This window comes from Dendrobates tinctorius, unplaced genomic scaffold (genome assembly GCF_039654945.1).
Source record: "Dendrobates tinctorius isolate UK_male_01 unplaced genomic scaffold, ASM3965494v1 ptg000239l, whole genome shotgun sequence".
Taxonomy (NCBI): Eukaryota; Metazoa; Chordata; class Amphibia; order Anura; family Dendrobatidae; genus Dendrobates; species Dendrobates tinctorius.
In genome coordinates, this window is record NW_027361906.1 from 209,738 (window position 1) to 235,412 (window position 25,675).

The 25,675-nt window shown below is 42.8% G+C and overlaps 1 protein-coding gene across 6 annotated transcripts in view; it reads right to left on the reverse strand.

The window, feature by feature from the left end:
* TLR5 (toll like receptor 5) overlaps positions 1-25,675 on the reverse strand; it is an 81,655-nt gene continuing 55,980 nt past the window's right edge. For 3 of the 6 annotated variants that reach the window (XM_073556769.1, XM_073556768.1, XM_073556767.1), the window contains exon 3: positions 1-7,606. In XM_073556769.1, coding sequence (XP_073412870.1) covers positions 5,005-7,606 — 2,602 coding nt within the window. In that variant the 3' untranslated portion in view covers positions 1-5,004. Of the gene's footprint in view, positions 7,607-19,252; positions 19,416-25,675 lie in introns of all 6 variants that reach the window. The other 3 variants (XM_073556765.1, XM_073556764.1, XM_073556766.1) reach the window with 2 other exon arrangements.

Here is a 25,675-nt window from a genome sequence, read left to right on the forward strand (position 1 = left end):
ATACGACAAATACTTGATTAACACATACAACACATACAAAGAGAGATTAAAAAATGAGGTATTAAATAAGGCAGTGACAACCATAACATGAAATGCCGTTTGGATCTAGGTAGTGCTTTGTAATGGAGAACTAGGACAAGCCTACTAAGTCGATGAATTTTCCAGATTTCCACTAAGGATTTATAAGGTGGGAAGAATTTTTTTTTTTTTTTTTGGTAAATGCCCACCAAAGATCTGACGGATATTTGTAACATCCTACTACTAAGTTAGTTACATGGCAATCTTGGTTGTCCAGAGGAGGAAGACCAACAAGTGGCAAGAATGAGGACCTAAAAGTAGGAGTCCAAGAATATGGTCAAAGTATGCCTGAAAAAAAGGGATGGAGAACCAAGGGCTGGTGAGACATCTTGCAATTATTCAGGTTTCAGACCTCAAACTTGACTGGAGGGGGAAAGCCCTAAACATACAGTGTGACATAAAAAAAAAAACATTCTTCAGCAGCTTTCAATGGTCTTTTTTTGTTTTGGGTAAAAAATAATTTTTGTGATTTTCATTATACAGTTTGGATTGCTTGTGTTCTACAGCCTTCGTGTATCACAGTACATAGCAGTCTGCAGAATGAATTGCCAATGAGCTCATTCTGATGGCCAAGCGTGTTACCCTTATATCTATTTTTCAAGCTCTCTTAATGGGGTTGTCCACTACACGGATCCCTATGTTTACTCCTTTTGAAATAATAACCTCTATACTCACCTCCGGTGTCAGCGCCATTCCACCATTTTTCTGCTCCTCACTTCCCCCAGACATATGTGATTCATCTGAAGGTGGGGAGAGTGAAGCGGGCACAGGGGATCATCTGACGACATAACATTAGGAAAGTCAGTGCTGGAATGGCGCTGGCACTAGAGGCGAGTATAGATGTTATTATTTTACAAGGGGGAAACATAGAGATTGAGAAGGGCTTTTCCAAGTAGTGGACAACCCCTTTAAGCTGATTCATAAGCCGCTGAAAATTAAACTATGATGTCGTCATAAATCAGTTTAGAAGATGTTTGAGGAGAAGCGAGATAATGGTTACAGATCAGAGAACAAGTTCACTGGTGGATTCGTTTGTAACACATTCTGCAGACTGCAATGTTCTGTGACACGTAGAGGATACAGAAGCCAAACAGTCCGAAATGTATAATAAAACACTTTCTCAAAAATGCTTTTAAGCCCAAAAATATGAGCAAAAAAAAAATTTTACGCAATTCTTTAAGGTCACTGAAGAATTTAGCAAGTACCTAAGAGGAATCCTTATAGAATGTCTAGAAGATGATTTCCTCCAGAAACATAACATAGTAAAGTATGATATACTGGTGCAATAAAAAAGCCAGTCAAATATTGAAAGTTGTGATAATTAGACTGATAAAACTGTTATTGGAATGTAAACCAAGGTTTCAGTCTTATAAAAAAAATATGCTCCAGGAAACATGTCCACTGGTGGTACTGAGGGAGACGTGCATGGCACCGGGAATAAGAAAGCTCTAAACAGTGACTCTGTGTCATGCTCTGCCCTCTCCATCCTTCTAAGTTTTTATTGCTCTTTTAAAATCTTTTATAGCATTGAAAACATTTTTTATTGCATATAATTTCAAAAATTTGCAATTCCTTTTTATTTGCAAATTTTCTACCGTTTTTTTTTATAAAAAAAAAATGTTCTCCACTTTGGCTGCTGCAACCTGCATGCAATTCAAAACAGTGCAAGCTGCTCTGCTTTCCTGTACTAAAGTCATTGTCTCAGTCCATAGCCCCTTACTCTTCTCTCCCTGATGCTAACGTAACCTCCAACCCTATGAGATTTCCATTTATTTTCTTTGATCTTAGATTAGAGGAGCAGAGAGAGAGCCTGCAGCCTAAAGGCCCCGTCACACTAAGCGATATCGCTAGCAATATCGCTATAACGTCACTGGTTTTTGTGATGTTATAGCGATATTGCTAGCGATATCGCTATGTGTGATACTTACCTCCGACCAGCTCCCACTCTGATAATCGCTGATCGCGCGGGAACGGCCTGGGCCGTTTCTCGTCATCAGCTTCCTGCTGGGCTTCCTGTGGAGCCGACAAGTGACGCTGGCGGGAGGATGTCAGGATCGCCTCGTCTGACAGGTAAGTAGCGACCCCTGAACCCTGCTATGTCGCTGGTGAGATCTGCCTGTGTGGCAGCTCACTAGCGACCACTTAGCGATGCACCAGCGATCCTGACCGCGTCATATCGCTGGTCGGGATCGCTGGTGCATCGCTAAGTGTGACAGTACCTTAAGCTGTCTGAAGGACTTGGCACAGGACAGCACTAAGCAGTTGTATTACATGCAAACTGCAGGAATCAAACTGGAGAACTTTTTTAGTAACCAATACTGATAACCTTAAACAATGTTTAATAACCAGATTCATATCTGTATTATTTGTAAAAGTGAATATAACGCTGATGGATGGGGGATCTGACACCAGGCGCCACCACCAATCATCTGACAGCTGGTGCTACAGAGTATATAGGGCTAGAACACCTTGTATACTGTGTTGGGGCTGTTGTTGCCCCACAGGTCAGCTCCCACCCACTAAAATGGAACTGAACTGGAGGTCATCAATTTCTCAGCCCCAAACAACACCTTTAAAATGACTATGTGGCCTCTCATTGTCATTTACACCGGTCTTTTAAGACCGTACGCACTAAAACCTCCATGCTAGTCTGTGGTATTGGGACCACTTAACCTTCAGACCCCTACATGGGGGCTGCAGTAGATCAGATGATATGTCAAACATCATTCACCCCTTGGATGATTTTGGCCAAAAGCAGTTTCAGGAAAACGTTCTTGTAAGGCCATTCAGTAGTCGTAATAATACCTGCTTTATTACACTTATTAGGGTGATAAATTCTCTTTAACAGTCTGCATTTAATAATATCTGTATTTACAGTGATATGTAAAGGTTTGGACTCCCCCGTTTGGGCACCCTTGGAGATTTGTGTGTTCAGATAATTTTGACCAAGGTTTCAGACCTTTATTAGCCTGTTAGGGTTATGGCTTGTTCACTATCATCCTTAGGAAAGGCCAAGTGATGCAAATTTCTCCGCTTTATAAAAGCCATGGGTTCTTCTAAGTAGCTACCTAGCACTCTGAAATTGACATTGGTGGAGACCCACAAAGTAGGAGAAGACTATAAGAAGATAGCAAAGCACTTTCAAGTTGCCCTTTCCTCGGTTCGAAATGTAATTAAGAAATGGCAGTTACTAGGAACAGTGGAGGTCAAGATAACGTCTGGGAGACCAAGCAAAATTTCAGCGATAACTGCTTGTAGCATTGCTAGAGAGGCAAATCAGAACCCCCGCTTGACTACAAAAGACCTTCAGAAAGATTTAGCAGATTTTGGAGCTGTGGTACATTGTTCTACTGTTCAGAGACATCTGCACAAATATGGCCTTCATGGAAGAGTCATCAGAAGAAAACCTCTCCTGCATCCTCACCTGCATCCTTACCATAAAAGTCAGCATCAGAAGTATGTAAAAGAACATCTAAATAAGCCTTATGCATTTTGGAAACAAGTCCTGTGGACTGATGAGGTTTAAATAGCACTCATTGGCCATAATGATCAAAGGTATGTATGGAGAAAACAAGGCACAGAATTTCAGGAAAAGAATATCTTGCCAACCATGAAACATAGCGGTGGATTGATCATGCTTTGGGGTCGTGTTGCAGCCAATGGCATGGGAAACATTTCATGAGTAGAGGAAAGAATGGATTCAATGAAGTTTCAATAAATTCTTGATGCAAACTTAACACCATCTGTAAAAAAGCTCAAATTGAAAAGAGGAAGAGGATGGCTTCTACAAATAGATAATGATCCTAAACACACATCAAATTCTACAAAAGACGACCTCAAAAGACCCAAGCTGAAGGTTTTACAGTGGCCCTCACAGTCCACTGATCTGAACAACATTGAAAATCTGTGGTTAGACCTCAAAATAGCAGAGGAAGCAAGACGGCCCAGGAATCTCACCGAACTGGAAGAATTCTCCAAGGAAGAATGGATGAAAATCCCTCAAACAAGAACTGAAAAACTTTTGTCTGGGATCAAAAAGCATTTATAAGCTTTGATACTTTGAAAAGAGGGCACGCAGCTAGGTACTAACCATGCACGGTCCCCAAGCGTTTGCCTTGGCCAATTTTCATTTTTGTAATTTTTAAATTCTAAAAGATGAAAATATTTTTTTTTTTTGGCTAATCTAAAAAGGAAATGTGTCATCTTTAACTTTAGGCATTTTAGAGATAAGGGAATTGAAGATTAAATTATTAAATTAAAAATTAACAGTAATTTTGACCAGGGGTGCCCAATCTTTTAGATGCCACTGTACATGCTACATGTAGAATAGTATATGATATAAAAGCAACTCCAGTCACTATGGGGGGATTTTTATATAGATTTGTTTTTAGCCTTAATTATCCCTCCGGGTAGTGCACAGACTTCATATTCTCTTTGCCATTGGAGGAGTAATTGAATTAGCTGCCAAGAAAAGAAGAAATTACGCTGAGCAAAATCCCCCAATGCCTGCAATAAATATGCACACTGATCACCATTTTATTTGTAATGAGGAAAGAAACATACCCACATACTTATACTGATCTGAACATAAGGGTCGGGCATAATGAAATTAACAAGCCCAATCATAGTTTACCGTTAATGTGGGTTTGTATGGGAAGACTTAGTATAAAAGAAAGCCTATGCTAGGGCTAACATGTAATATACTGTCCTCTATGGATGCGAATGTGTAGTAGAATTTCTTTTATGACTGAATCTGCTTTTATTATACATATTTTAGAATATAAAATACTTCAATAACTTCTTTCATAGGAGCAAACATTTTCAGATATAGTTTTATATACAAATTCACATTTGGCAAAGTGCTTCACTTACAGAAACTCAACTCACTGAAACCTTCCGTTACCGAACAGTGGCCAAACGGTCCACTCAAGAAACACCTATTTGTTGTAATTCTAAAGTGGAACTTACAGTTCGGACCTTTAAGTCCCTGTTTTTGACTTTTTCCTCTCGTAAAATTTTATAAGAAAGTCTACTTAGAAACCATTCGACATCCTGATCATCTTCTGGCCATGTGAAGTACTCACATCTTTGGATATATGCCCGGATGGGCTTATACTTTTTCAGTTGGTACTCTGATAGAGACCCCACCACGACCATTATTAAGACATTTTTGAGTTCTGTAAAGTATCGACTCTGGGCATAATTAAAGGCCTCTACACACCATCCGTCCTGTAGAAAATGTTTGGTCACAACACAAATGGTTTTCTTACTGTTCCAAATGGCATCTCGAATATTTACAATATGATCTTCTCCTGGAATGAAATTTCTTTCTTCAAAACATAGATTGAAATGATTCTGCTCACCATAGTCAGAATCTAAGTTTCTGATAAAGACATTTTCAACCCACGGGAAATCCTTTCTGGCATAACACAAATAGGCATCAAACTTAGACGTCTTTTCTTCTTGAGCGTTCTCCTCAAGTAGAGATTTTATGAACCTTTTGTAGAGTCCAAAGAAAAACCCTCGGAAATGGTTGTATATAATCACAGTTGTTATAAAAATCACAATGATTAGTGTTGTGAACACAAATAACGCAAACATGAGCGGTTCTAATGTTGGCTCGTCGCAGTCCGTAACTTCCATAAAATCAAGAGGGACAAACCTTAGCCTGTCGGGATAGGCACAGTAAATGTCCAGTCGATCACCAGCTAAAGTAACATTAGTTGTATTAAACCATATCAAAAAATCAACAAGGGGGCATTCACAGATGAACTGGTTATGTGTTAGATCAATGGTTTCTAAGCCAAAAAACACATCTGGGTTGGGTGACAAAAGTTGGTTCTTAGAAACATCCAAAGTGTGAAGATTGACAGGTAAAAGATCTGACATGACATGGGTGAGAAAGTTGGATGACAAGTTAAGCTCTCGTAAAGACGTAAGGCCACTAAAGACTCCTTTGGGAAGGAATCGAATATGGTTATTTGATAAACTTATTGATTGAAGAGCACTAAAATTCCTAAACATGTCAAAACAATGACCATTTTCCCAAATCAGCTGGATCATATTGTCTGATAAATCTAAGTAAAGGAGTGAATGGTTTTTTGGAATACTAACGTGGTAATTGCAAATGGACAGTTGATTCTTTTGCATGGCGGCATATTCAATCATATTGTTCTTAAGAAAGTAAAAAAACTCTGCAATATTTGACAGCTGGTTCCTAGAAAAATTAACAATTGAGGTCTTAACTTTGGCAGCCTGGACAGAAATTAGTTTATTTCCCTTCAAGCCAATAGAATGTAACAATGGCAGATATTCACAAAATTCAAGTGTCATAATGGCGTTGTTAGTTAGATCCAAAGTCCTTAATTTTGGAAGGTTGTGAAAGGCATTATCCTGTATTATTCCAATATGATTATCATGCAGGTAAAGCTCTACCAAACTGGTCAAGCCATCAAAATCATCATTATATAATTCACCCAACAGGTTGAAGGACATATTGAGCCATTGTAAGTTTTGAAGGCCATGGAAGGCATGGGTCTCAATGCGGTTTATCTTGTTTTCGGCAATATTAAGATGTAACAGTTTCGAAAGTTTTCCAAATAAGTACGGCTGCAGAGAAAAAATGAGTCCTTTCGAGATGTCAAGGATTAAAAGGTCACTGTTCTCAAGTCCAGCAAAGGTTGTATTATCTGGATTCTGAAAGTTGTTGAAGCCAAAATTTGGTCCCATCAGGTGAGAACGTAGTTGTAGGAATAAGATTTTGGTTCCATTCAACACGTTGCACAGTGCTTTTGTGGTTCTTTCGTTGAATCCATTTCCACCCAGGTTTAGAGTTTCAAACTCAATGTTTCGGAACGGATTCCCACAATGTTCCCAATCAGTGGCATTCAAGCGATAAAGCAGATTGTGTGACAGATCTATAACTTTAATTTTTTTCTGTTGGAAACTGTGTAAGTCCCCTTCACAAATTCTTGATATTAGATTTTCCCTTAAATTTAGTAGTTCAAACCTGTATAAATTATAAAATTTAGGATGGGGCTTAAGATATGTGAGATCATTAAATGAAAGGTCTATGTAAACCAAATTGGTCAAATCTTTAAAATAATTGTTTTCTAAAAAGGATCCGTTCAACCGATTGGAATACAACACAAGGTTTTCAAGTGACGACAAGCCGGTGAAGGCATCTTGATCGAGTAGCAGGAGTTTATTGAAGGATAGATCAAGTTCAATCAGCTTTGTTAAATTTTTAAAACTATCCTTACGTACTGTCAAGTTTCCTGTTTTCTGACCATCCAGTTTTAACACAAGTAAGTCCGGCAAAAATGAAAATGATGAAGAGTTCACTTCTGATAAATAGTTATTACTTAAGGTCAGAAAAGTAGTATTCGTTGGTACCCAGGGAATTTGAGTCAAGTTGCAAGCATAAAAAATGGCAGTACGTTCAATAATTTCGCAACGCAATTCATTACTTTCCAGGAGGAAATGTCCATCCAAAAAGAGAAGCAACAGGAGAAGGAGAATTGTTTTCCTAAATACAAAAAAAAGAAGATTAGCATGTACCAAATATTACACTAAAATATTAAACAATTCCAAAAAGCACTAAAATATCAAGTTAAATTATTTCTTCAAAATTTATACTTCTTTAGAATTACATCAATAATAGAGATAACATATTGCAGTCAAGATTAGAAACCGTTTAAAAAAAAGCACAAAGGGGGTAATCATCCTGATATAGTTGCAAAATATTCAGTAGAGCTCCTGTCATGTACTACAAATTGTATTGTACCGTTCCTGTTGCGTTGCTATGCAATAAGGTTTGCCTTTTAGAAGTTTGTCCTCCCTGTCTTCCTCTCTAGCGTAGAAGCCAGTAAACCCGCCCTTCTTCATTCGGAGTATGTCAGCAATGTTGTGTCTTTGCATCTCTTGATCAGAATTGTCTTTTTTATCTACTATAATTGTGCATAATTACAAGAACTCAGCTTGAAAATAAACCTTGTTCTGGAATCTTCATTCGTATCTCTGCAGACGAGTCAAGCTATCTGATGAAATCTCTTCGTGTGAGTACTGGTACATAGAGACAGCCAAGAAACTGTATCTCAAGAGCCCCACAATCGCAGCCTAGTTATAGAGTCAGAATAGCTCTCCTTTGTTGCTGCAGACCTTATCCTCATCCTCTATCTTCACCCCACATTATAAAGTTGCTATAAAGAGCAGCATTGATTCTACAACCCGATAACATTCATCTCAACGGGCGTCATATGATATAATACTTTATTTTTATTTTTGCTGTAGAAGCTTGTGTACGAAAAAATATGCTGATGGGTTCTTTTTACAGCTGATCACTGCATTTCAGGAGTTGGCACATGATCTTGGAGAGTTCTTGCTAAAAGGACACATTTTAATGTCTTCCTGTTCTCTTCGATTTTCAGCTGATGCACCACTCCAATGTGTTTTTATTGCTTTTCAATAATAATGAGTGGTGCTACGAAAGCAACACACATAATATATATTATTCAATAGTCAGAACCTCCCACTCCCGTCTCCAAGACTTTACACGTGCCGCGCCAATTCTTTGGAATGCACTTCCCAGGTCAATACGATTAGTCCCCAGTCCCCACAATTTTAAGCGTGTCCTGAAAACGCATTTATTCAGACTGGCCTATCGCCTCAACACATTAACCTAACCTATCCCTGTGTGGCAGAGCCAAAAATTTTACCATAACCAGGTTCCCAGCATCATGTTCCCACATGCTTTATGCATCCATTAGCCCTCTGTGTCTGTACTGTTACACACTTAACATTATGGCTGGTCCATACAATCAGGGCAACTGTTACCACCCACCTTTCGTGTCTACCTCTTTCCTCATAGACTGTAAGCTTGCGAGCAGGGCCCTCACTCCTCTTGGTATTTGTTATAATCTACTGTATGTGATTATTGTTATGCTGTAATGTCTATTGTCTGTACAAATCCCCTCTGAAATGTAAAGTGCTGCGGAATATGTCGGCGCTATAAAAATAAAATTTATTATTATTATTATTATATGTATGATAAATTATTTTCTATACGGTTCCAGGGGAGCTATGTAACTGTGCCATGTATGGTGCTATGTATATACTACTGCTGGCGTCCAGGGGATTGCTACATACAAAGCACCGTAATAATATATACTTATGCACAGATCAGCTGGAATCCACACTATATCCTACATACTATATACACAGATGGGACCATAATATATACTTGTTCAGCTTTGTTATTACTATTCTGTACAAGTATATATTATGGTGCTGTCTGTGTATATACTATGTATGATATAGTGTGACGTAAAGTCCCATTATCCATACCATAGTGTATACAGTCAGCACAACAGTCACCATCAAACTATATATTTGATAGGAGAAACAGATCAAGCAATAGATTCCTCCACCCAAGGTCCACACAGTGGTAAAACCACCTCAACGTACTGGTTGACGAACTGAGACTTAGTAGTAGTAGCAGCAGCAGGAGGAGGAAGACTCCTGAAGGAGGAAGACACGTGCCTGGAGAATCAGTCAACGTGGACTAGTGTACCGTCCGGTGGTGGGAGTCATGGGACAATGGAGGGCACAATGAATCAACTATGGAGTAAAGACGTGATAGCCGCTCGGCTTGGGGGAAGCCTGAAGCAGTAGCTGCACATCAGATGCCGCCGGAATGGTGTCTCTTGTTCTGAGGCAGAGAAGGTCTAAGGGGCGGTGCTGACAGTAAGTGCGGTAAAGGAGCCAGCGCTTACCACTGATTGGCTGACGTCTACTACTCTTCCTCAATGCCCGCTCTGCGCTCTCCTCTCTCCAGTTCACTGTACTGAAGCGCTTGGGAGTATTTGCGCAGGCGCAGTGGAAGCTTCAGAGAAAAAAAAATCACGGACGATAATTTTTTTTTTTTTGCCAGACGTTATGGACGGCATCTGTTTTTCACTGACTGTCTGTAAATTTATGGATGGTTGACAACCCAGATGATGACGCCGTGGTCTAGTATATTGCCATTCAATTACTTTTCTATGGGAATGCCAAAAACGGCAGAGTATAATCTCTCAGCTTCAAGGGGTTGATCTAGAAATAACCCTTTAAATCAGCGGTCCCCACCCATGTTTTCACCTATAATTATAGTTATCTATATATAATGCACAACTTCTGTATATACAGTCTATCCATATAAAAACTGAACAATACCATCATACTAACAACTACAAAACAGTATGAGTGTCACAATATGTCTGGCTCTGCGTGATGCGACGATCGGTCGGTCACAAAACAACAAAAGAGACAAGGGGACACCGGGGAAACAATTACAATGGGGGCCCTATAATAGGGAACAGGGAAGTGGACACCTCCTGCACTCTCCTAAAGGAAGAGCCCTGAATTCCTCACGTTCCCTATACAGGTTCTTTCAACCTGTCGCCGACCAGGATACCTAGGTCCCTCACTTGCCCTGCACCTATCCCTTACTAGGGAACTGGCAAGTGCGGAAACTGGTCCTCACCGCTGTACTAATAAGACACCAGGGAAAATAACAGACAGGGAAACACAAACAACACTTTGCGGTCCTGTGCATGACTGCAGAGCAAGCTGAGTAAGGCACCTGGACACAGCTTCCAGCAGAAACACCATGGCTCCAGATAAGCTGCAACAGCACTGCTCCAAATAACTACTCTCTTCAGAAAGGTTGGTTAGTGAATGACCAGTATTACCAACAGGGAGCTGCAGCAGCTGATGACCTTTTATAGGAAGGAGGGGGAAGGTCACCACCTGCTGACTAATTAAACATGTAGTAACACCAGCGGCCACCAAGGGCAAAAAACCCAGCAGCCGACCAACTACAGTTGTAGTAACACCAGCGGCCACCGGAGGCAAAGCTCCATATTAACCCCCAAGGGCCAGAAAGGGAAAAAGTTCATATATGAGAGTCCGAAAATGGATCGTGACAATGAGTTTACAGCTTCTATGTAGACTAATGTGTTTCCATGACAACAGACAACAATCAAGGCCTGTATGTAGTCTGATGCAGTAGTTTTTCCTTCTATTGTCTGTAAGTTTCAAGTATAAAAGAATAGAAGGCAGGAGGAATGGAGTAACATATCTTACAAGATCAGACTACACAGGGGATTTTGTGTAGTCTGAAAGAATGCTGAAAGAATTGGTTGATTTGTAAAAATACTTTGAAGGTTCTAATCTGTAACGAAAAATATCAGCATGTGTGTGAGATTGCAGAAATCTCATTCACTTTTCTGGTACCATAAAACACTGTGTTTTTCCATGGCAAAAAGATGCGGGGGAGGGGGGTAAAATTGGCCAAAAACACAACATGTGAATAAGCCCTGATTGCATTCTGTACATTGAACATATATTCTAGTAAACCCTGAAATTAGACAAAGTATATCCGAGAATCAGGCGTCTAGTTTCTGTAGGACGTTTGCAGAGCTCCCAGCATCGTGCGTCTTCATGATGATGCCATAGATGTGCCCGGCCTTTTATCACAAGTCAGTAACATTTCACCACCCGCTTTGTGTTAGGTTCTCAGTCTCATTTTCTGGTTACCTACAAATCCTGCCAATTCACGATGTCAAACAACCAGAGCAGGGAAGAATCACTGTTCTTATTGTCTGCGGCCTTTTATTGTGACTACCAGAAGTACGACAATAAAGGAGTCATCTAACCAGAGAACAAGACATTCCTACAATATTCTTACAGAGGAGAAAAACACTTGATCACCTCTGGATGTGATCTATAAAAAAAAACTTTGCACAAAAAGTTACATTTTGAACACATTGATGTGACATTACTGATCCTGTACTGATCCTTAGTTACATCCTGCATTATACCCCCAGAGCTGCACTCACTATTCTGCTGGTGCAGTCACTGTGCACATACATTACTGATCCTGAGTTACAGCCTGTATTATACCCCAGAGCTGCACTCACTATTCTGCTGGTGCAGTCACTGTGTACATACATTACATTACTGATCCTGAGTTACCTCTGTATTATACCCCAGAGCTGCACTCACTATTCTGCTGTTGCAGTCACTGTGTACATACATTACATTACTGATCCTAAGTTACATCCTGTATTATACTCCAGAGCTGCACTCACTATTCTGCTGGTGCAGTCACTGTGTACATACATTACATTACTGATCCTTAGTTACATCCTGTATTATACCCCAGAGCTGCACTCACTATTCTGCTGGTGCAGTCACTGTGTACATACTTTACATTACTGATCCTGAGTTACATCCTGTATTATACTCCAGAGCTGCACTCACTATTCTGCTGGTGCAGTCACTGTGTACATACATTACATTACTGATCCTGAGTTACATCCTGTATTATACTCCAGAGCTGCACTCAGTATTCTGCTGGTGCAGTCACTGTGTACATACATTACTGATCCTGAGTTACATCCTGTACTATACCCCAGAGCTGCACTCACTATTCTGCTGGTGCAGTCACTGTGTACATACATTACATTACTGATCCTGAGTTACATCCTGTATTATTCTCCAGAGCTGCACTCACTATTCTGCTGGTGCAGTCACTGTGTACATACATTACATTACTGATCCTGAGTTATATCCTGTATTATACCCCAGTGCTGCACTCACTTTTCTGCTGGTGCAGTCACTGTGTACATACATTACTGATCCTGAGTTACATCCTGTATTATACTCCAGAGCTCCACTCACTATTCTGCTGGTGCAGTCACTGTGTACATACATTACTGATCCTGAGTTACATCCTGTATTATACTCCAGAGCTCCACTCACTATTCTCTGCTGGTGCAGTCACTGTGTACATACATTACTGATCCTGAGTTACATCCTGTATTATACCCGAGAGCTGCACTCACTATTCTGCTGGTGCAGTCACTGTGTACATACATTACATTACTGATCCTGAGTTACATCCTGTATTATACTCCAGAGCTGCACTCACTATTCTGCTGGTGCAGTCACTGTGCACATACATTACATTACTGATCCTGAGTTACAGCCTGTATTATATGCCAGAGCTGCACTCACTATTCTGCTGGTGCAGACACTGTGTACATACATTACATTACTGATCCTGAGTTACATCCTGTATTATACTCCAGAGCTGCACTCACTATTCTGCTGGTGCAGTCACTGTGCACATACATTACATTACTGATCCTGAGTTACAGCCTGTATTATACCCCAGAGCTGCACTCACTATTCTGCTGGTGCAGTCACTGTGTACATACTTTACATTACTGATCATGAGTTACATCCTGTATTATACTCCAGAGCTGCACTCACTATTCTGCTGGTGCAGTCACTGTGTACATACATTACATTACTGATCCTTAGTTACATCCTGTATTATACTCCAGAGCTGCACTCACTATTCTGCTGGTGCAGTCACTGTGTACATACATTACATTACTGATCCTTAGTTACATCCTGTATTATACCCCAGAGCTGCACTCACTATTCTGCTGGTGCAGTCACTGTGTACATACATTACTGATCCTGAGTTACATCCTGTATTATTCTCCAGAGCTCCACTCACTATTCTGCTGGTGCAGTCACTGTGTACATACATTACATTACTGATCCTTAGTTACATCCTGTATTACACTCCAGAGCTGCACTCACTATTCTGCTGGTGCAGTCACTGTGTACATACATTACATTACTGATCCTGAGTTACATCCTGTATTATACCCCAGAGCTGCACTCACTATTCTGCTGGTGCAGACACTGTGTACATACATTACATTACTGATCCTGAGTTACATCCTGTATTATACTCCAGAGCTGCACTCACTATTCTGCTGGTGCAGTCACTGTGTACATACATTACACTACTGATCCTGAGTTACAGCCTGTATTATATCCCAGAGCTGCACTCACTATTCTGCTGGTGCAGTCACTGTGTAAATACATTACACTACTGATCCTGAGTTGCATCCTGTATTATACCCCAGAGCTGCACTCACTATTCTGCTGGTGCAGTCACTGTGTACATACATTACTGATCCTGAGTTACCTCCTGTATTATACCCCAGAGCTGCACTCACTATTCTGCTGGTGCAGTCACTGTGTACATACATTACATTACTGATCCTTAGTTACATCCTGTATTATACCCCAGTGCTGCTCTCACTATTCTGCTGGTGCAGTCACTGTGTACATACTTTACATTACTGATCATGAGTTACATTCTGTATTATACTCCAGAGCTGCACTCACTATTCTGCTGGTGCAGTCACTGTGTACATACATTACATTACTGATCCTTAGTTACATCCTGTATTATACTCCAGAGCTGCACTCACTATTCTGCTGGTGCAGTCACTGTGTACATACATTACATTACTGATCTTGAGTTACATCCTGTATTATACTCCAGAGCTGCACTCACTATTCTGCTGGTGCAGTCACTGTGTACATACATTACTGATCCTGAGTTACATCCTGTATTATACCCCAGAGCTGCACTCACTATTCTGCTGGTGCAGTCACTGTGTACATACATTACTGATCCTGAGTTACATCCTGTATTATACCCCAGAGCTGCACTCACTATTCTGCTGGTGCAGTCACTGTGTACATACATTACTGATCCTGAGTTACATCTTGTATTATACCCCAGAGCTGCACTCACTATTCTGCTGGTGCAGTCACTGTGTACATACATTACTGATCCTGAGTTACATCCTGTATTATTCTCCAGAGCTGCACTCACTATTCTGCTGGTGCAGTCACTGTGCACACACATTACATTACTGATCCTGAGTTACATCCTGTATTATACCCCAGAGCTGCACTCACTATTCTGCTGGTGCAGTCACTGTGTACATACATTACATTACTGATCCTTAGTTACATCCTGTATTATACCCCAGAGCTGCACTCACTATTCTGCTGGTGCAGTCACTGTGTACATACATTACTGATCCTGAGTTACATCCTGTATTATTCTCCAGAGCTCCACTCACTATTCTGCTGGTGCAGTCACTGTGTACATACATTACATTACTGATCCTTAGTTACATCCTGTATTACACTCCAGAGCTGCACTCACTATTCTGCTGGTGCAGTCACTGTGTACATACATTACATTACTGATCCTGAGTTATATCCTGTATTATACCCCAGTGCTGCACTCACTTTTCTGCTGGTGCAGTCACTGTGTACATACATTACTGATCCTGAGTTACATCCTGTATTATACTCCAGAGCTCCACTCACTATTCTGCTGGTGCAGTCACTGTGTACATACATTACTGATCCTGAGTTACATCCTGTATTATACCCCAGAGCTGCACTCACTATTCTGCTGGTGCAGTCACTGTCTACATGCATTACATTACTGATCCTGAGTTACATCCTGTATTATACGCCAGAGCTGCACTCACTATTCTGCTGGTGCAGACACTGTGTACATACATTACATTACTGATCCTGAGTTACATCCTGTATTATACTCCAGAGCTGCACTCACTATTCTGCTGGTGCAGTCACTGTGCACATACATTACATTACTGATCCTGAGTTACAGCCTGTATTATACCCCAGAGCTGCACTCATTATTCTGCTGGTGCAGTAACTGTGTACATACTTTACATTACTGATCATGAGTTACATCCTGTATTATACTCCAGAGCTGCACTCACTATTCTGCTGGTGCAGTCACTGTGTACATACATTACATTACTGATCCTTAGTTACATCCTGTATTATACTCCAGAGCTGCATTCACTATTCTGCTGGTGCAGTCACTGTGTACATACATTACATTACTGATCCTGAGTTACATCCTGTATTATACCCCAGAGCTGCACTCACTATTCTGCTGGTGCAGACACTGTGTACATACATTACACTACTGATCCTGAGTTACAGCCTGTATTATACCCCAGAGCTGCACTCACTATTCTGCTGGTGCAGTCACTGTGTACATACATTACACTACTGATCCTGAGTTGCATCCTGTATTATACCCCAGAGCTGCACTCACTATTCTGCTGGTGCAGTCACTGTGTACATACATTACTGATCCTGAGTTACAGCCTGTATTATACCCCAGAGCTGCACTCACTATTCTGCTGGTGCAGTCACTGTGTACATACATTACATTACTGATCCTTAGTTACATCCTGTATTATACCCCAGAGCTGCACTCACTATTCTGCTGGTGCAGTCACTGTGTACATACATTACATTACTGATCCTGAGTTACCTCCTGTATTATACCCCAGAGCTGCACTCACTATTCTGCTGGTGCAGTCACTGTGTACATACATTACATTACTGATCCTTAGTTACATCCTGTATTATACCCCAGAGCTGCACTCACTATTCTGCTGGTGCAGTCACTGTGTACATACTTTACATTACTGATCATGAGTTACATTCTGTATTATACTCCAGAGCTGCACTCACTATTCTGCTGGTGCAGTCACTGTGTACATACATTACATTACTGATCCTTAGTTACATCCTGTATTATACTCCAGAGCTGCACTCACTATTCTGCTGGTGCAGTCACTGTGTACATACATTACATTACTGATCCTGAGTTACATCCTGTATTATACTCCAGAGCTGCACTCACTATTCTGCTGGTGCAGTCACTGTGTACATACATTACATTACTGATCCTGAGTTACATCCTGTATTATACCCCAGAGCTGCACTCACTATTCTGCTGGTGCAGTCACTGTGTACATACATTACATTACTGATCCTTAGTTGCATCCTGCATTATACCCCAGAGCTGCACTCACTATTCTGCTGGTGCAGTCACTGTGTACATACTTTACATTACTGATCATGAGTTACATCCTGTATTATACTCCAGAGCTGCATTCACTATTCTGCTGGTGCAGTCACTGTGTACATACATTACATTACTGATCCTTAGTTACATCCTGTATTATACTCCAGAGCTGCACTCACTATTCTGCTGGTGCAGTCACTGTGTACATACATTACATTACTGATCCTGAGTTATATCCTGTATTATACCCCAGTGCTGCACTCACTATTCTGCTGGTGCAGTCACTGTGTACATACATTACTGATCCTGTACTGATCCTGAGTTACATCCTGTATTATACTCCAGAGCTCCACTCACTATTCTGCTGGTGCAGTCACTGTGTACATACATTACTGATCCTGAGTTACATCCTGTATTATACCCCAGAGCTGCACTCACTATTCTGCTGGTGCAGTCACTGTGTACATGCATTACATTACTGATCCTGAGTTACATCCTGTATTATACCCCAGAGCTGAACTCACTATTCTGCTGGTGCAGACACTGTGTACATACATTACATTACTGATCCTGAGTTACATCCTGTATTATACTCCAGAGCTGCACTCACTATTCTGCTGGTGCAGTCACTGTTTACATACATTACATTACTGATCCTGAGTTACATCCTGTATTATACCCCAGAGCAATGCAAAAACAACCCCCCTCCTCCCCCCAAAAAAAGTTATTTTTTTTTCCAATTCACTGTACTTGGAATTTTACCTTTTGTTCTTCAATATGGTCTATTGTTATGAATGAGTCACTGTAGGAGGCACAAACAGAAATGCTAGCTAAGTCCAGAAAACCAGAGAAGTTGGCAGCTATCGGATTGCAGACCCCTGAACCTATCAACACAACTAGCAGTAGCCGTGGGGGGTTCCTACGATGCCCTAGACCCCTCGATCACAGCCGGAGAATTAAATAGCCTAAAGACAGAAAGGGAAATCTAAACTGCCCCAGAGCAGACCCCAAAGCAAAAGGCAGCCCCCCACATATAATGACGGTGAAGCAAGAAGAAAGAACACAACACAGACAGAAAGATAGACTGAGCAAAGATGGGGCCCAAGCTAACTAGATAGGAAAGGACCGGAAGGCTGCTGTCTGCAATCCGTGAAAAACCCTATGAAAATAAGAGCCAACAGACTGACAGTGAAAAAGGCCCTGAAGACGCTAGGCTTCAAAAAGACTATGTCAGTACTCAGGAATATTCTGAAGACAGAGCAACAGGCAAAAGAAGAATCAGCTCACCCCAGCAGGGAATGGCAGAATCCAGAAAAGCAAGGCAAACAAAAACAAAACACAAATGCTAAAAGGCAAAGCAGAAAACTTAGCTTTAGAGGAACAGGAATCAGACTGGTTTCCTAGAAGTCCACAGAGAAATCACCCGCAGGGCAGAAGGGCGTCGGCAGCCTTATATCCAGTCATCATCATTAGTCTCAGGTGCCTGATAATCAGGCTCATTACCTTCCTTTACCAGAATAGGGAGTTCACCAGACCTCAGTGACGAAGGGGAAAATGAACTGACAACAGTACCTCCCCCTTGAGGAGGGGTCACCGAACCCTCAACCACGCCACCAGGGCAATCAGGGTGAGCCCGATGAAAGGCACGCACCAATCTTTTGGCATGAATATCAGAGGCAGAGATCCAGGAATTATCCTCCTGACCATAACCCTTCCACTTAACCAAATACTGGAGTCTCCGTCTAGCCAGACGGGAATCCAGTATTTTCTCTACCTCATATTCCATGTTACCTTCAACCAATACAGGGTCCGGAGCAGTGGCGTAGCAACTGTTTGTGGCGCCCGGGGCGGTCGAAAAATTTGCCGCCCCTTTGGTCGTTGATAATTCGGAAGCATCCGAAGAGCCCACACTACACTCAAAGATCTAATTTTTAGTCTGCTACTAACTCTGCTATTATTTCTAAATTTCTAGACTTTCAACTTCTTGCAGTTCTCTATATATATGTATGTATTAGCTTGATGATGCTGGATGAAGACCTAATGGCTTTTTTTAATAATAATTTTTAATAATGTGACAGAAAAAAAACCAGAAAGTACAAATTATTTTGGCGGACAGGGGGCGGACACTGACAGCTTGGGGTCCCTGTGCAAGAAATGTGTCCGGGCCCCCCTCCTTTTATGGCGTCAAAGCTACGTGTGTGTGTGTATATATATATATAGATAGATAGATTATTGATATTATATAGCCACACACACACATACAGGTATATATTACATAGTCTCCTTTATTATGTATATTGCTGTCCCATACACAGTGCCTTCTCTTGTTATGTACAGTTCCGTCCCTTACATATTGGATTATATAGAGCCCTGTTTTTTATTACATACCGTCCTGTCTTGTTGGCTGTATAATGCAATGATGGCTGATGGAGCATGGGAAAGCTTCCTTTCTAATGGAGGAGCTGATGGACTGGTCGTCTGGTCACCGGCTCCTCGATCAGCAGTCATTTTATATCTAACAAGAGAGGGGACCATGTAATAAAAGAGGGCGCTGTGAATAACAAAAATAACAAAAATACACTATGTAAGAGACAGCACTATACATAACAGCAGAGGAAGCTATATAATAAGGGACGGCACCATATATAACTAGAGAGGATGGTAGGTAATAAGGGGCGGTGTTATACATAATAAAAGAGGAAACTATGTAACTAAGGATGGTGTTATACAGAATTAGTGAGTACACTATATACTAAGGGACTGTGTTAGACATAATAAACGATAATGTCTTCCTCCACCTCCCCCTGTTCCTAAGGCCATTATAAGTCCCCCTTCCTCCCATCCCAATCCCCCACACCCCTCATTGTCCTCCTCCCCTCGCATCCCATTATTGTCCTCTCCCCCACCTCCATCATTTTCTTCTCCACCACTATCTTTGCTTTCTCCCCCACCACTCCCATCATTGCCCATTCCACCACCTCCATCATTTCCTCCTCCTCCACCACCCCCATTTATTGCCCTTTCCACCACCACCATCATTGCATTCTCACCCACCACCCCATCATTGCCCTCTCGACCATCACCCCATCATTGTCTTCTCCCCATCACTGCCTTCTCCATCACCCCATCACTGTGCCTTCTCCCCATCACTCCCATCATTGCCTGCTCCATCACCCCATCACTCCCATCATTGTCTGCTCCATCACCCCATCATTGCCTGCTTCATCACCCCCATCATTGCCTGCTCCATCACCCCATCACTGCCTTCTCCATCACCCCATCACTGCCTGCTTCATCACCCCATCACTCCCATCATTGTCTGCTCCATCACCCCATCACTGCCTGCTCCATCACTCCCATAATTGTCTGCTCCATCACCCCCATCATTGCCTGCTCCATCACCCCCATCACTCCCCTCATTGCCTGCTCCATCACCCCATCATTGCCTGCTCCATCACCCCCATCATTGCCTGCTCCATCACCCTATCACTGCCTTCTCCATCACCCCATCACTGCCTGCTCCATCACCCCCATCACTCCCCTCATTGCCTGCTCCATCACCCCATCATTGCCTGCTCCATCACCCCCATCATTGCCTGCTCCATCACCCCCATCACTCCCCTCATTGCCTGCTTCATCACCCCATCATTGCCTGCTCCATCACTCCCATCACTGCCTGCTCCATCACCCCCATCACTCCCCTCATTGCCTGCTCCATCACCCCATCACTGCCTGCTCCATCACCCCCATCATTGTCTGCTCCATCACCCCATAATTGCCTGCTCCATCACCCCATCATTGTCTGCTCCATCACTCCCCTCATTGCCTGCTCCATCACCCCATCATTGCCTGCTCCATCACCCCATCATTGCCTGCTCCATCACCCCATCATTGCCTGCTCCATCACCCCCATCATTGCCTGCTCCATCACTGCCTGCTCCATCACCCCATCATTGCCAGCTCCATCACCCCATCATTGCCTGCTCCATCACCCCATCATTGTCTGCTCCATCACCCCATCATTGCCTGCTCCATCACCCCATCATTGCCTGCTCCATCACCCCATCATTGTCTGCTCCATCACCCCATCATTGCCTTCTAGACCATCACTCCCATCATTGCCTGCTCCATCATACACACAGACACACACACACACACACACACACAGACATACATACATACATACACACAAGACACCACCTCTCTCCTCTCACCTGTCCGCAGCATCGCCCGCGCTTCCTCCCTCACACAGCAGCGGCCGCTGAATGATGACGTCACTCAGCGGCGCTCCTCTGTGTGAAACAGGAAGCGCGGCCTCCGGGCAGGAAGCAGGACGGACCATTGCCGCTCCGCTCCTGCTATTCACTCTTGCAGGCAGCGGAGCTGCCGTGATCGCATCGCTCCCTGCCCGCCGCTGCACTGCACTGCAGGGTGGAATTGCTGCTGCCGCGCCGCCCCCACACACATGCCGCCTGGGGCGGACCGCCCCCCCCGCCCCCCCCACGCTACGCCAGTGGTCCGGAGGTGCCACCCCAGGAACAACTGGTTCAACAAACCTCTTCAACAAGGACTTATGGAACACATTATGGATTTTAAATGTGACAGGGAGAGCCAAACGAAAAGAGACCGGATTAATAATCTCCAAAATCTTGTAAGGTCCAATAAATCTAGGCTTAAACTTAGGAGAAGCCACCTTCATAGCAATATTTTCTGATGATAACCACACCATATCACCAATCTTAAACTGGGGACCAATGGTCCTATGTCGATTGGAAAACCGCTGGGCCTTTTCCTGGGAGAGAGATAACTTATCCACCACTTGGACCCAGATTTGGTTCATTCTCTCCACCACAGTGTCAACACCTGGGCAGGCAGAAGGCTCCACCTGCCCTGAAGAAAATCGAGGATGAAACCCAAAGTTACAAAAAAAAGGTGACATCAAAGTGGCAGAACTAGCTCTATTATTTAAAGCAAATTCGGCCAAGGGCAAAAATGAAACCCAATCATCCTGATCAGCGGAAATAAAACATCTCAAATACGACTCCAAGGTCTGGTTTGTTCTCTCTGTCTGCCCATTGGTCTGAGGGTGAAAAGCAGAGGAGAAGGACAACTGAATTCCCAGCTTGGAACAGAAAGTCCTCCAAAATCTAGACACAAACTGAACTCCTCTGTCAGATACAATGTTCTCAGGAATCCCGTGCAAGCGAACCACCTGTTGCAAAAACAGGGGCACCAACTCAGAGGAAGACGGCAACTTAGGGAGTGGTACAAGATGAACCATCTTAGAGAACCTATCACAAATCACCCAAATAACAGTCATTCTTTGAGAGACTGGCATATCAGAGATGAAATCCATTGAAATATGGGTCCATGGCCTCCTGGGGACCGGCAAAGGCATCAACAACCCACTAGAGCGAGAACAAGATTTACACCGGGAGCAAGTCCCACAGGACTGCACAAAATTCCTGACATCATGAGACAAGGTGGGCCACCAAAAAGAGCGACTCACCAGATCTCTAGTACCAAAAATACCTGGATGACCAGCCAATGCAGAGCAATGAACTTCAGACATCACTCTTCTTCCACTGGTCAGGAACATACAACTTTCCACTGGGACAACGCTCAGGTTTGTCCTCCTGGAACTCTTGCAGAGCAAGTCTCAAATCAGGCGAGATGGCAGAAAGAACTACCCCTTCGCCTAAGATGGTAGCAGGCTTGGTCACCACAGGAGAATCAGCAAAGAAGCTCCTAGAGAGGGCGTCTGCCTTGACATTCTTAGTTCCAGGAAGAAAAGAGACCACAAAATCAAAACGTGTAAAAAACAAGGCCCACCTAGCCTGTCTAGGGTTCAAGCGTTTAGCCGACTCTAGGTAAATCAAATTCTTGTGGTCAGTGAGGACCACAACTTGATGTTTAGCTCCCTCCAACCAATGTCTCCACTCCTCAAATGCCCATTTCACGGCCAACAGTTCCCGATTCCCCACATCATAGTTACGTTCAGATGGAGAGCACTTTCGGGAAAAGAAAGCACAGGTATTCATTTTAGATGTTACAGGATCCTTTTGGGACAAAACAGCTCCTGCACCAATCTCAGAAGCATCCACCTCTACCTGGAACGGGAGTGAGACATCAGGTTGCCGCAAAACCGGGGCGGAGGTAAATCTTCGCTTCAGCTCCTGAAAGGAAGCAACAGCCTCCGGAGACCAATTCAACACATCAGCACCCTTCTTAGTCAGATCAGTCAATGGCTTGGCAATACTAGAAAATTTTGCTATATATTTCCGATAAAAATTAGCAAAACCCAAAAACTTCTGGAGGGCCTTCAAAGAAGTGGGCTGAACCCAATCATAAATGGCCTGTACCTTGGCCAGGTCCATTTCAATAGTTGACTGGGACAAAATAAATCCCAAAAATGAAATCCTCTGTACTCCAAAAAGGCATTTCGATCCTTTGACATACAGGGAATTCTCCCTCAAGATCCGGAACACAGTCCGAATATGTTCCACATGAGAATCCCAATCCTTGGAGAAGATCAAAATATCATCCAGATAGATAATCAAAAATTTATCGACAAAGTCTCGGAAAATATCGTTCATGAAGCACTGGAAGACAGAAGGGGCATTAGTGAGCCCAAAAGGCATCACCAGGTACTCAAAATGTCCCTCCGGAGTATTAAACGCCGTCTTCCATTCATCCCCCTGCTTAATGCGGATAAGATTATACGCCCCCCTGAGGTCAAGCTTGGTAAACCAGCAAGCACCTCTAACTCTAGAGAATAGATCTGAAATCAGGGGTAACGGATACTGATATTTAATAGTAATTTTGTTGAGGGCACGATAATCAATACAAGGCCTTAAAGAACCATCCTTTTTGGCCACAAAAAAAAAAACGGCACCTAAGGGTGAAGAGGATGGTCTAATATGACCCTTCTCCAACGCCTCCTTAATATAGGATCGCATAGCCTCACGCTCGGGTACAGATAAATTGAAGAGCCGACCCTTGGGAAATTTACACCCCGGGCTCAGTTCAATTGCACAGTCATAACTCCTATGAGGAGGCAAAGATGCAGACTCATTCTCACTAAATACATCATAAAAGTCCGCCAAATAGTCAGGAACATCATGCGACTGAGGAGAGGTGGAAAAAACCGGAGCCTCACTAAAGGCACACCGACAACCCCAACTCACCACAGACACAGATTTCCAATCCAAAACTGGATTATGAATTTACAACCAGGGAAACCCCAGAACAACGGCATCATGCAGACCATGCAACACCAAAAATCTGCAATTTTCTTGATGGTCTGGGGCGACCCACATGACCACCTGGGTCCAAAACTGAGGTTTAATTTTCGCCAAAGGAGTAGCATCAATCCCCCTCAAAGGGATAGGCGTTTGCAGAGGTGTCATCGGAAATCCACAACGTTTGGCAAAATCCAAGTCCATTTGGTTTAGCGCTGCTCCCGAATCCACAAAAGCCTTGGCGGAAAATGTGGACAGGGAGCAGATCAGAGTAATTGCCAGAAGAAACTTAGGTTGAACACCACCAACAGAAAACGTGTGTGCAAAGCGTTTCTCTCGTTTAGGACAAACAGAAATAATATGCGAGGCATCTCCACAGAAAAAACACAGCTTATTACGCCTTCTGAACTCCTGACGTTGCGCCCTAGACAAAACTCTATCACATTGCATAGGTTCAGACGTCTGTTCAACTGGTGGCAACCCCTCTCGTGCAATCCTGCGTTCACGTAAACGCCGATCAACCTGAATGGCTAATGACATAGAATCGTCCAGACCAGAGGGAACAGGAAATCCCACCATAGTATCTTTTACGGCTTCTGACAAACCCTTCCGAAAGAGAGCAGCCAAGGCATTAGCATTCCAGGCAGTAAGGACCGCCCACTTTCGGAACTTTTGACAGTACAACTCTGCAGAATCTCGACCCTGGTTCAATGCCAAAAGGGTCTTTTCAGCCTGATCAATAGCATTAGGTTCGTCATACAACAACCCCAAGGCTTGAAAGAATGCGTTCACATTAGTCAGAATAGGATCATCTGGTTTCAAAGAAAACGCCCAATCCTGGGGATCGCCACGCAGCAAAGAGATGACAATTTTAACCTGCTGCGCGGAGTTCCCTGGCGAGTTAGGCTTCAAGGCAAAAAATAATTTACAATTATTTTTGAAACTCAAAAATTTAGATCGATCCCCAAAAAATACGTCAGGTGTAGGGATCTTTGGTTCAACAGCATGCGAACGAGCAAGGTAGGCGGAAATTCCCCGCACTTCTGCAGCGAGCTGCTCCACATGATCAGACAATTGCTTTATCTCCATTGAGAGAAAAAAAAATTCCCCCTACGGCCTCAGAGATATAGAGGAAAGAATATACACACTTTTTTTTTTTTTTTTTTTTTTAAACACAATTCTTTCCTGCTATTGAGTACCCTAGGATCTGCGGTATGGCGGGTGATTCTGTTATGAATGAGTCACCGTAGGAGGCAAAAACAGAAATGCTAGCTAAGTCCAGAAAACCAGAGAAGTTGGCAGCTATCGGATTGCAGACCCCTGAACCTATCAACACAACTAGCAGTAGCCGTGGGGGGTTCCTACGATGCCCTAGACCCCTCGATCACAGCCGGAGAATTAAATAGCCTAAAGACAGAAAGGGAAATCTAAACTGCCCCAGAGCAGACCCCAAAGCAAAAGGCAGCCCCCCACATATAATGACAGTGAAGCAAGAAGAAAGAACACAACACAGACAGAAAGATAGACTGAGCAAAGATGGGGCCCAAGCTAACTAGATAGGAAAGGACAG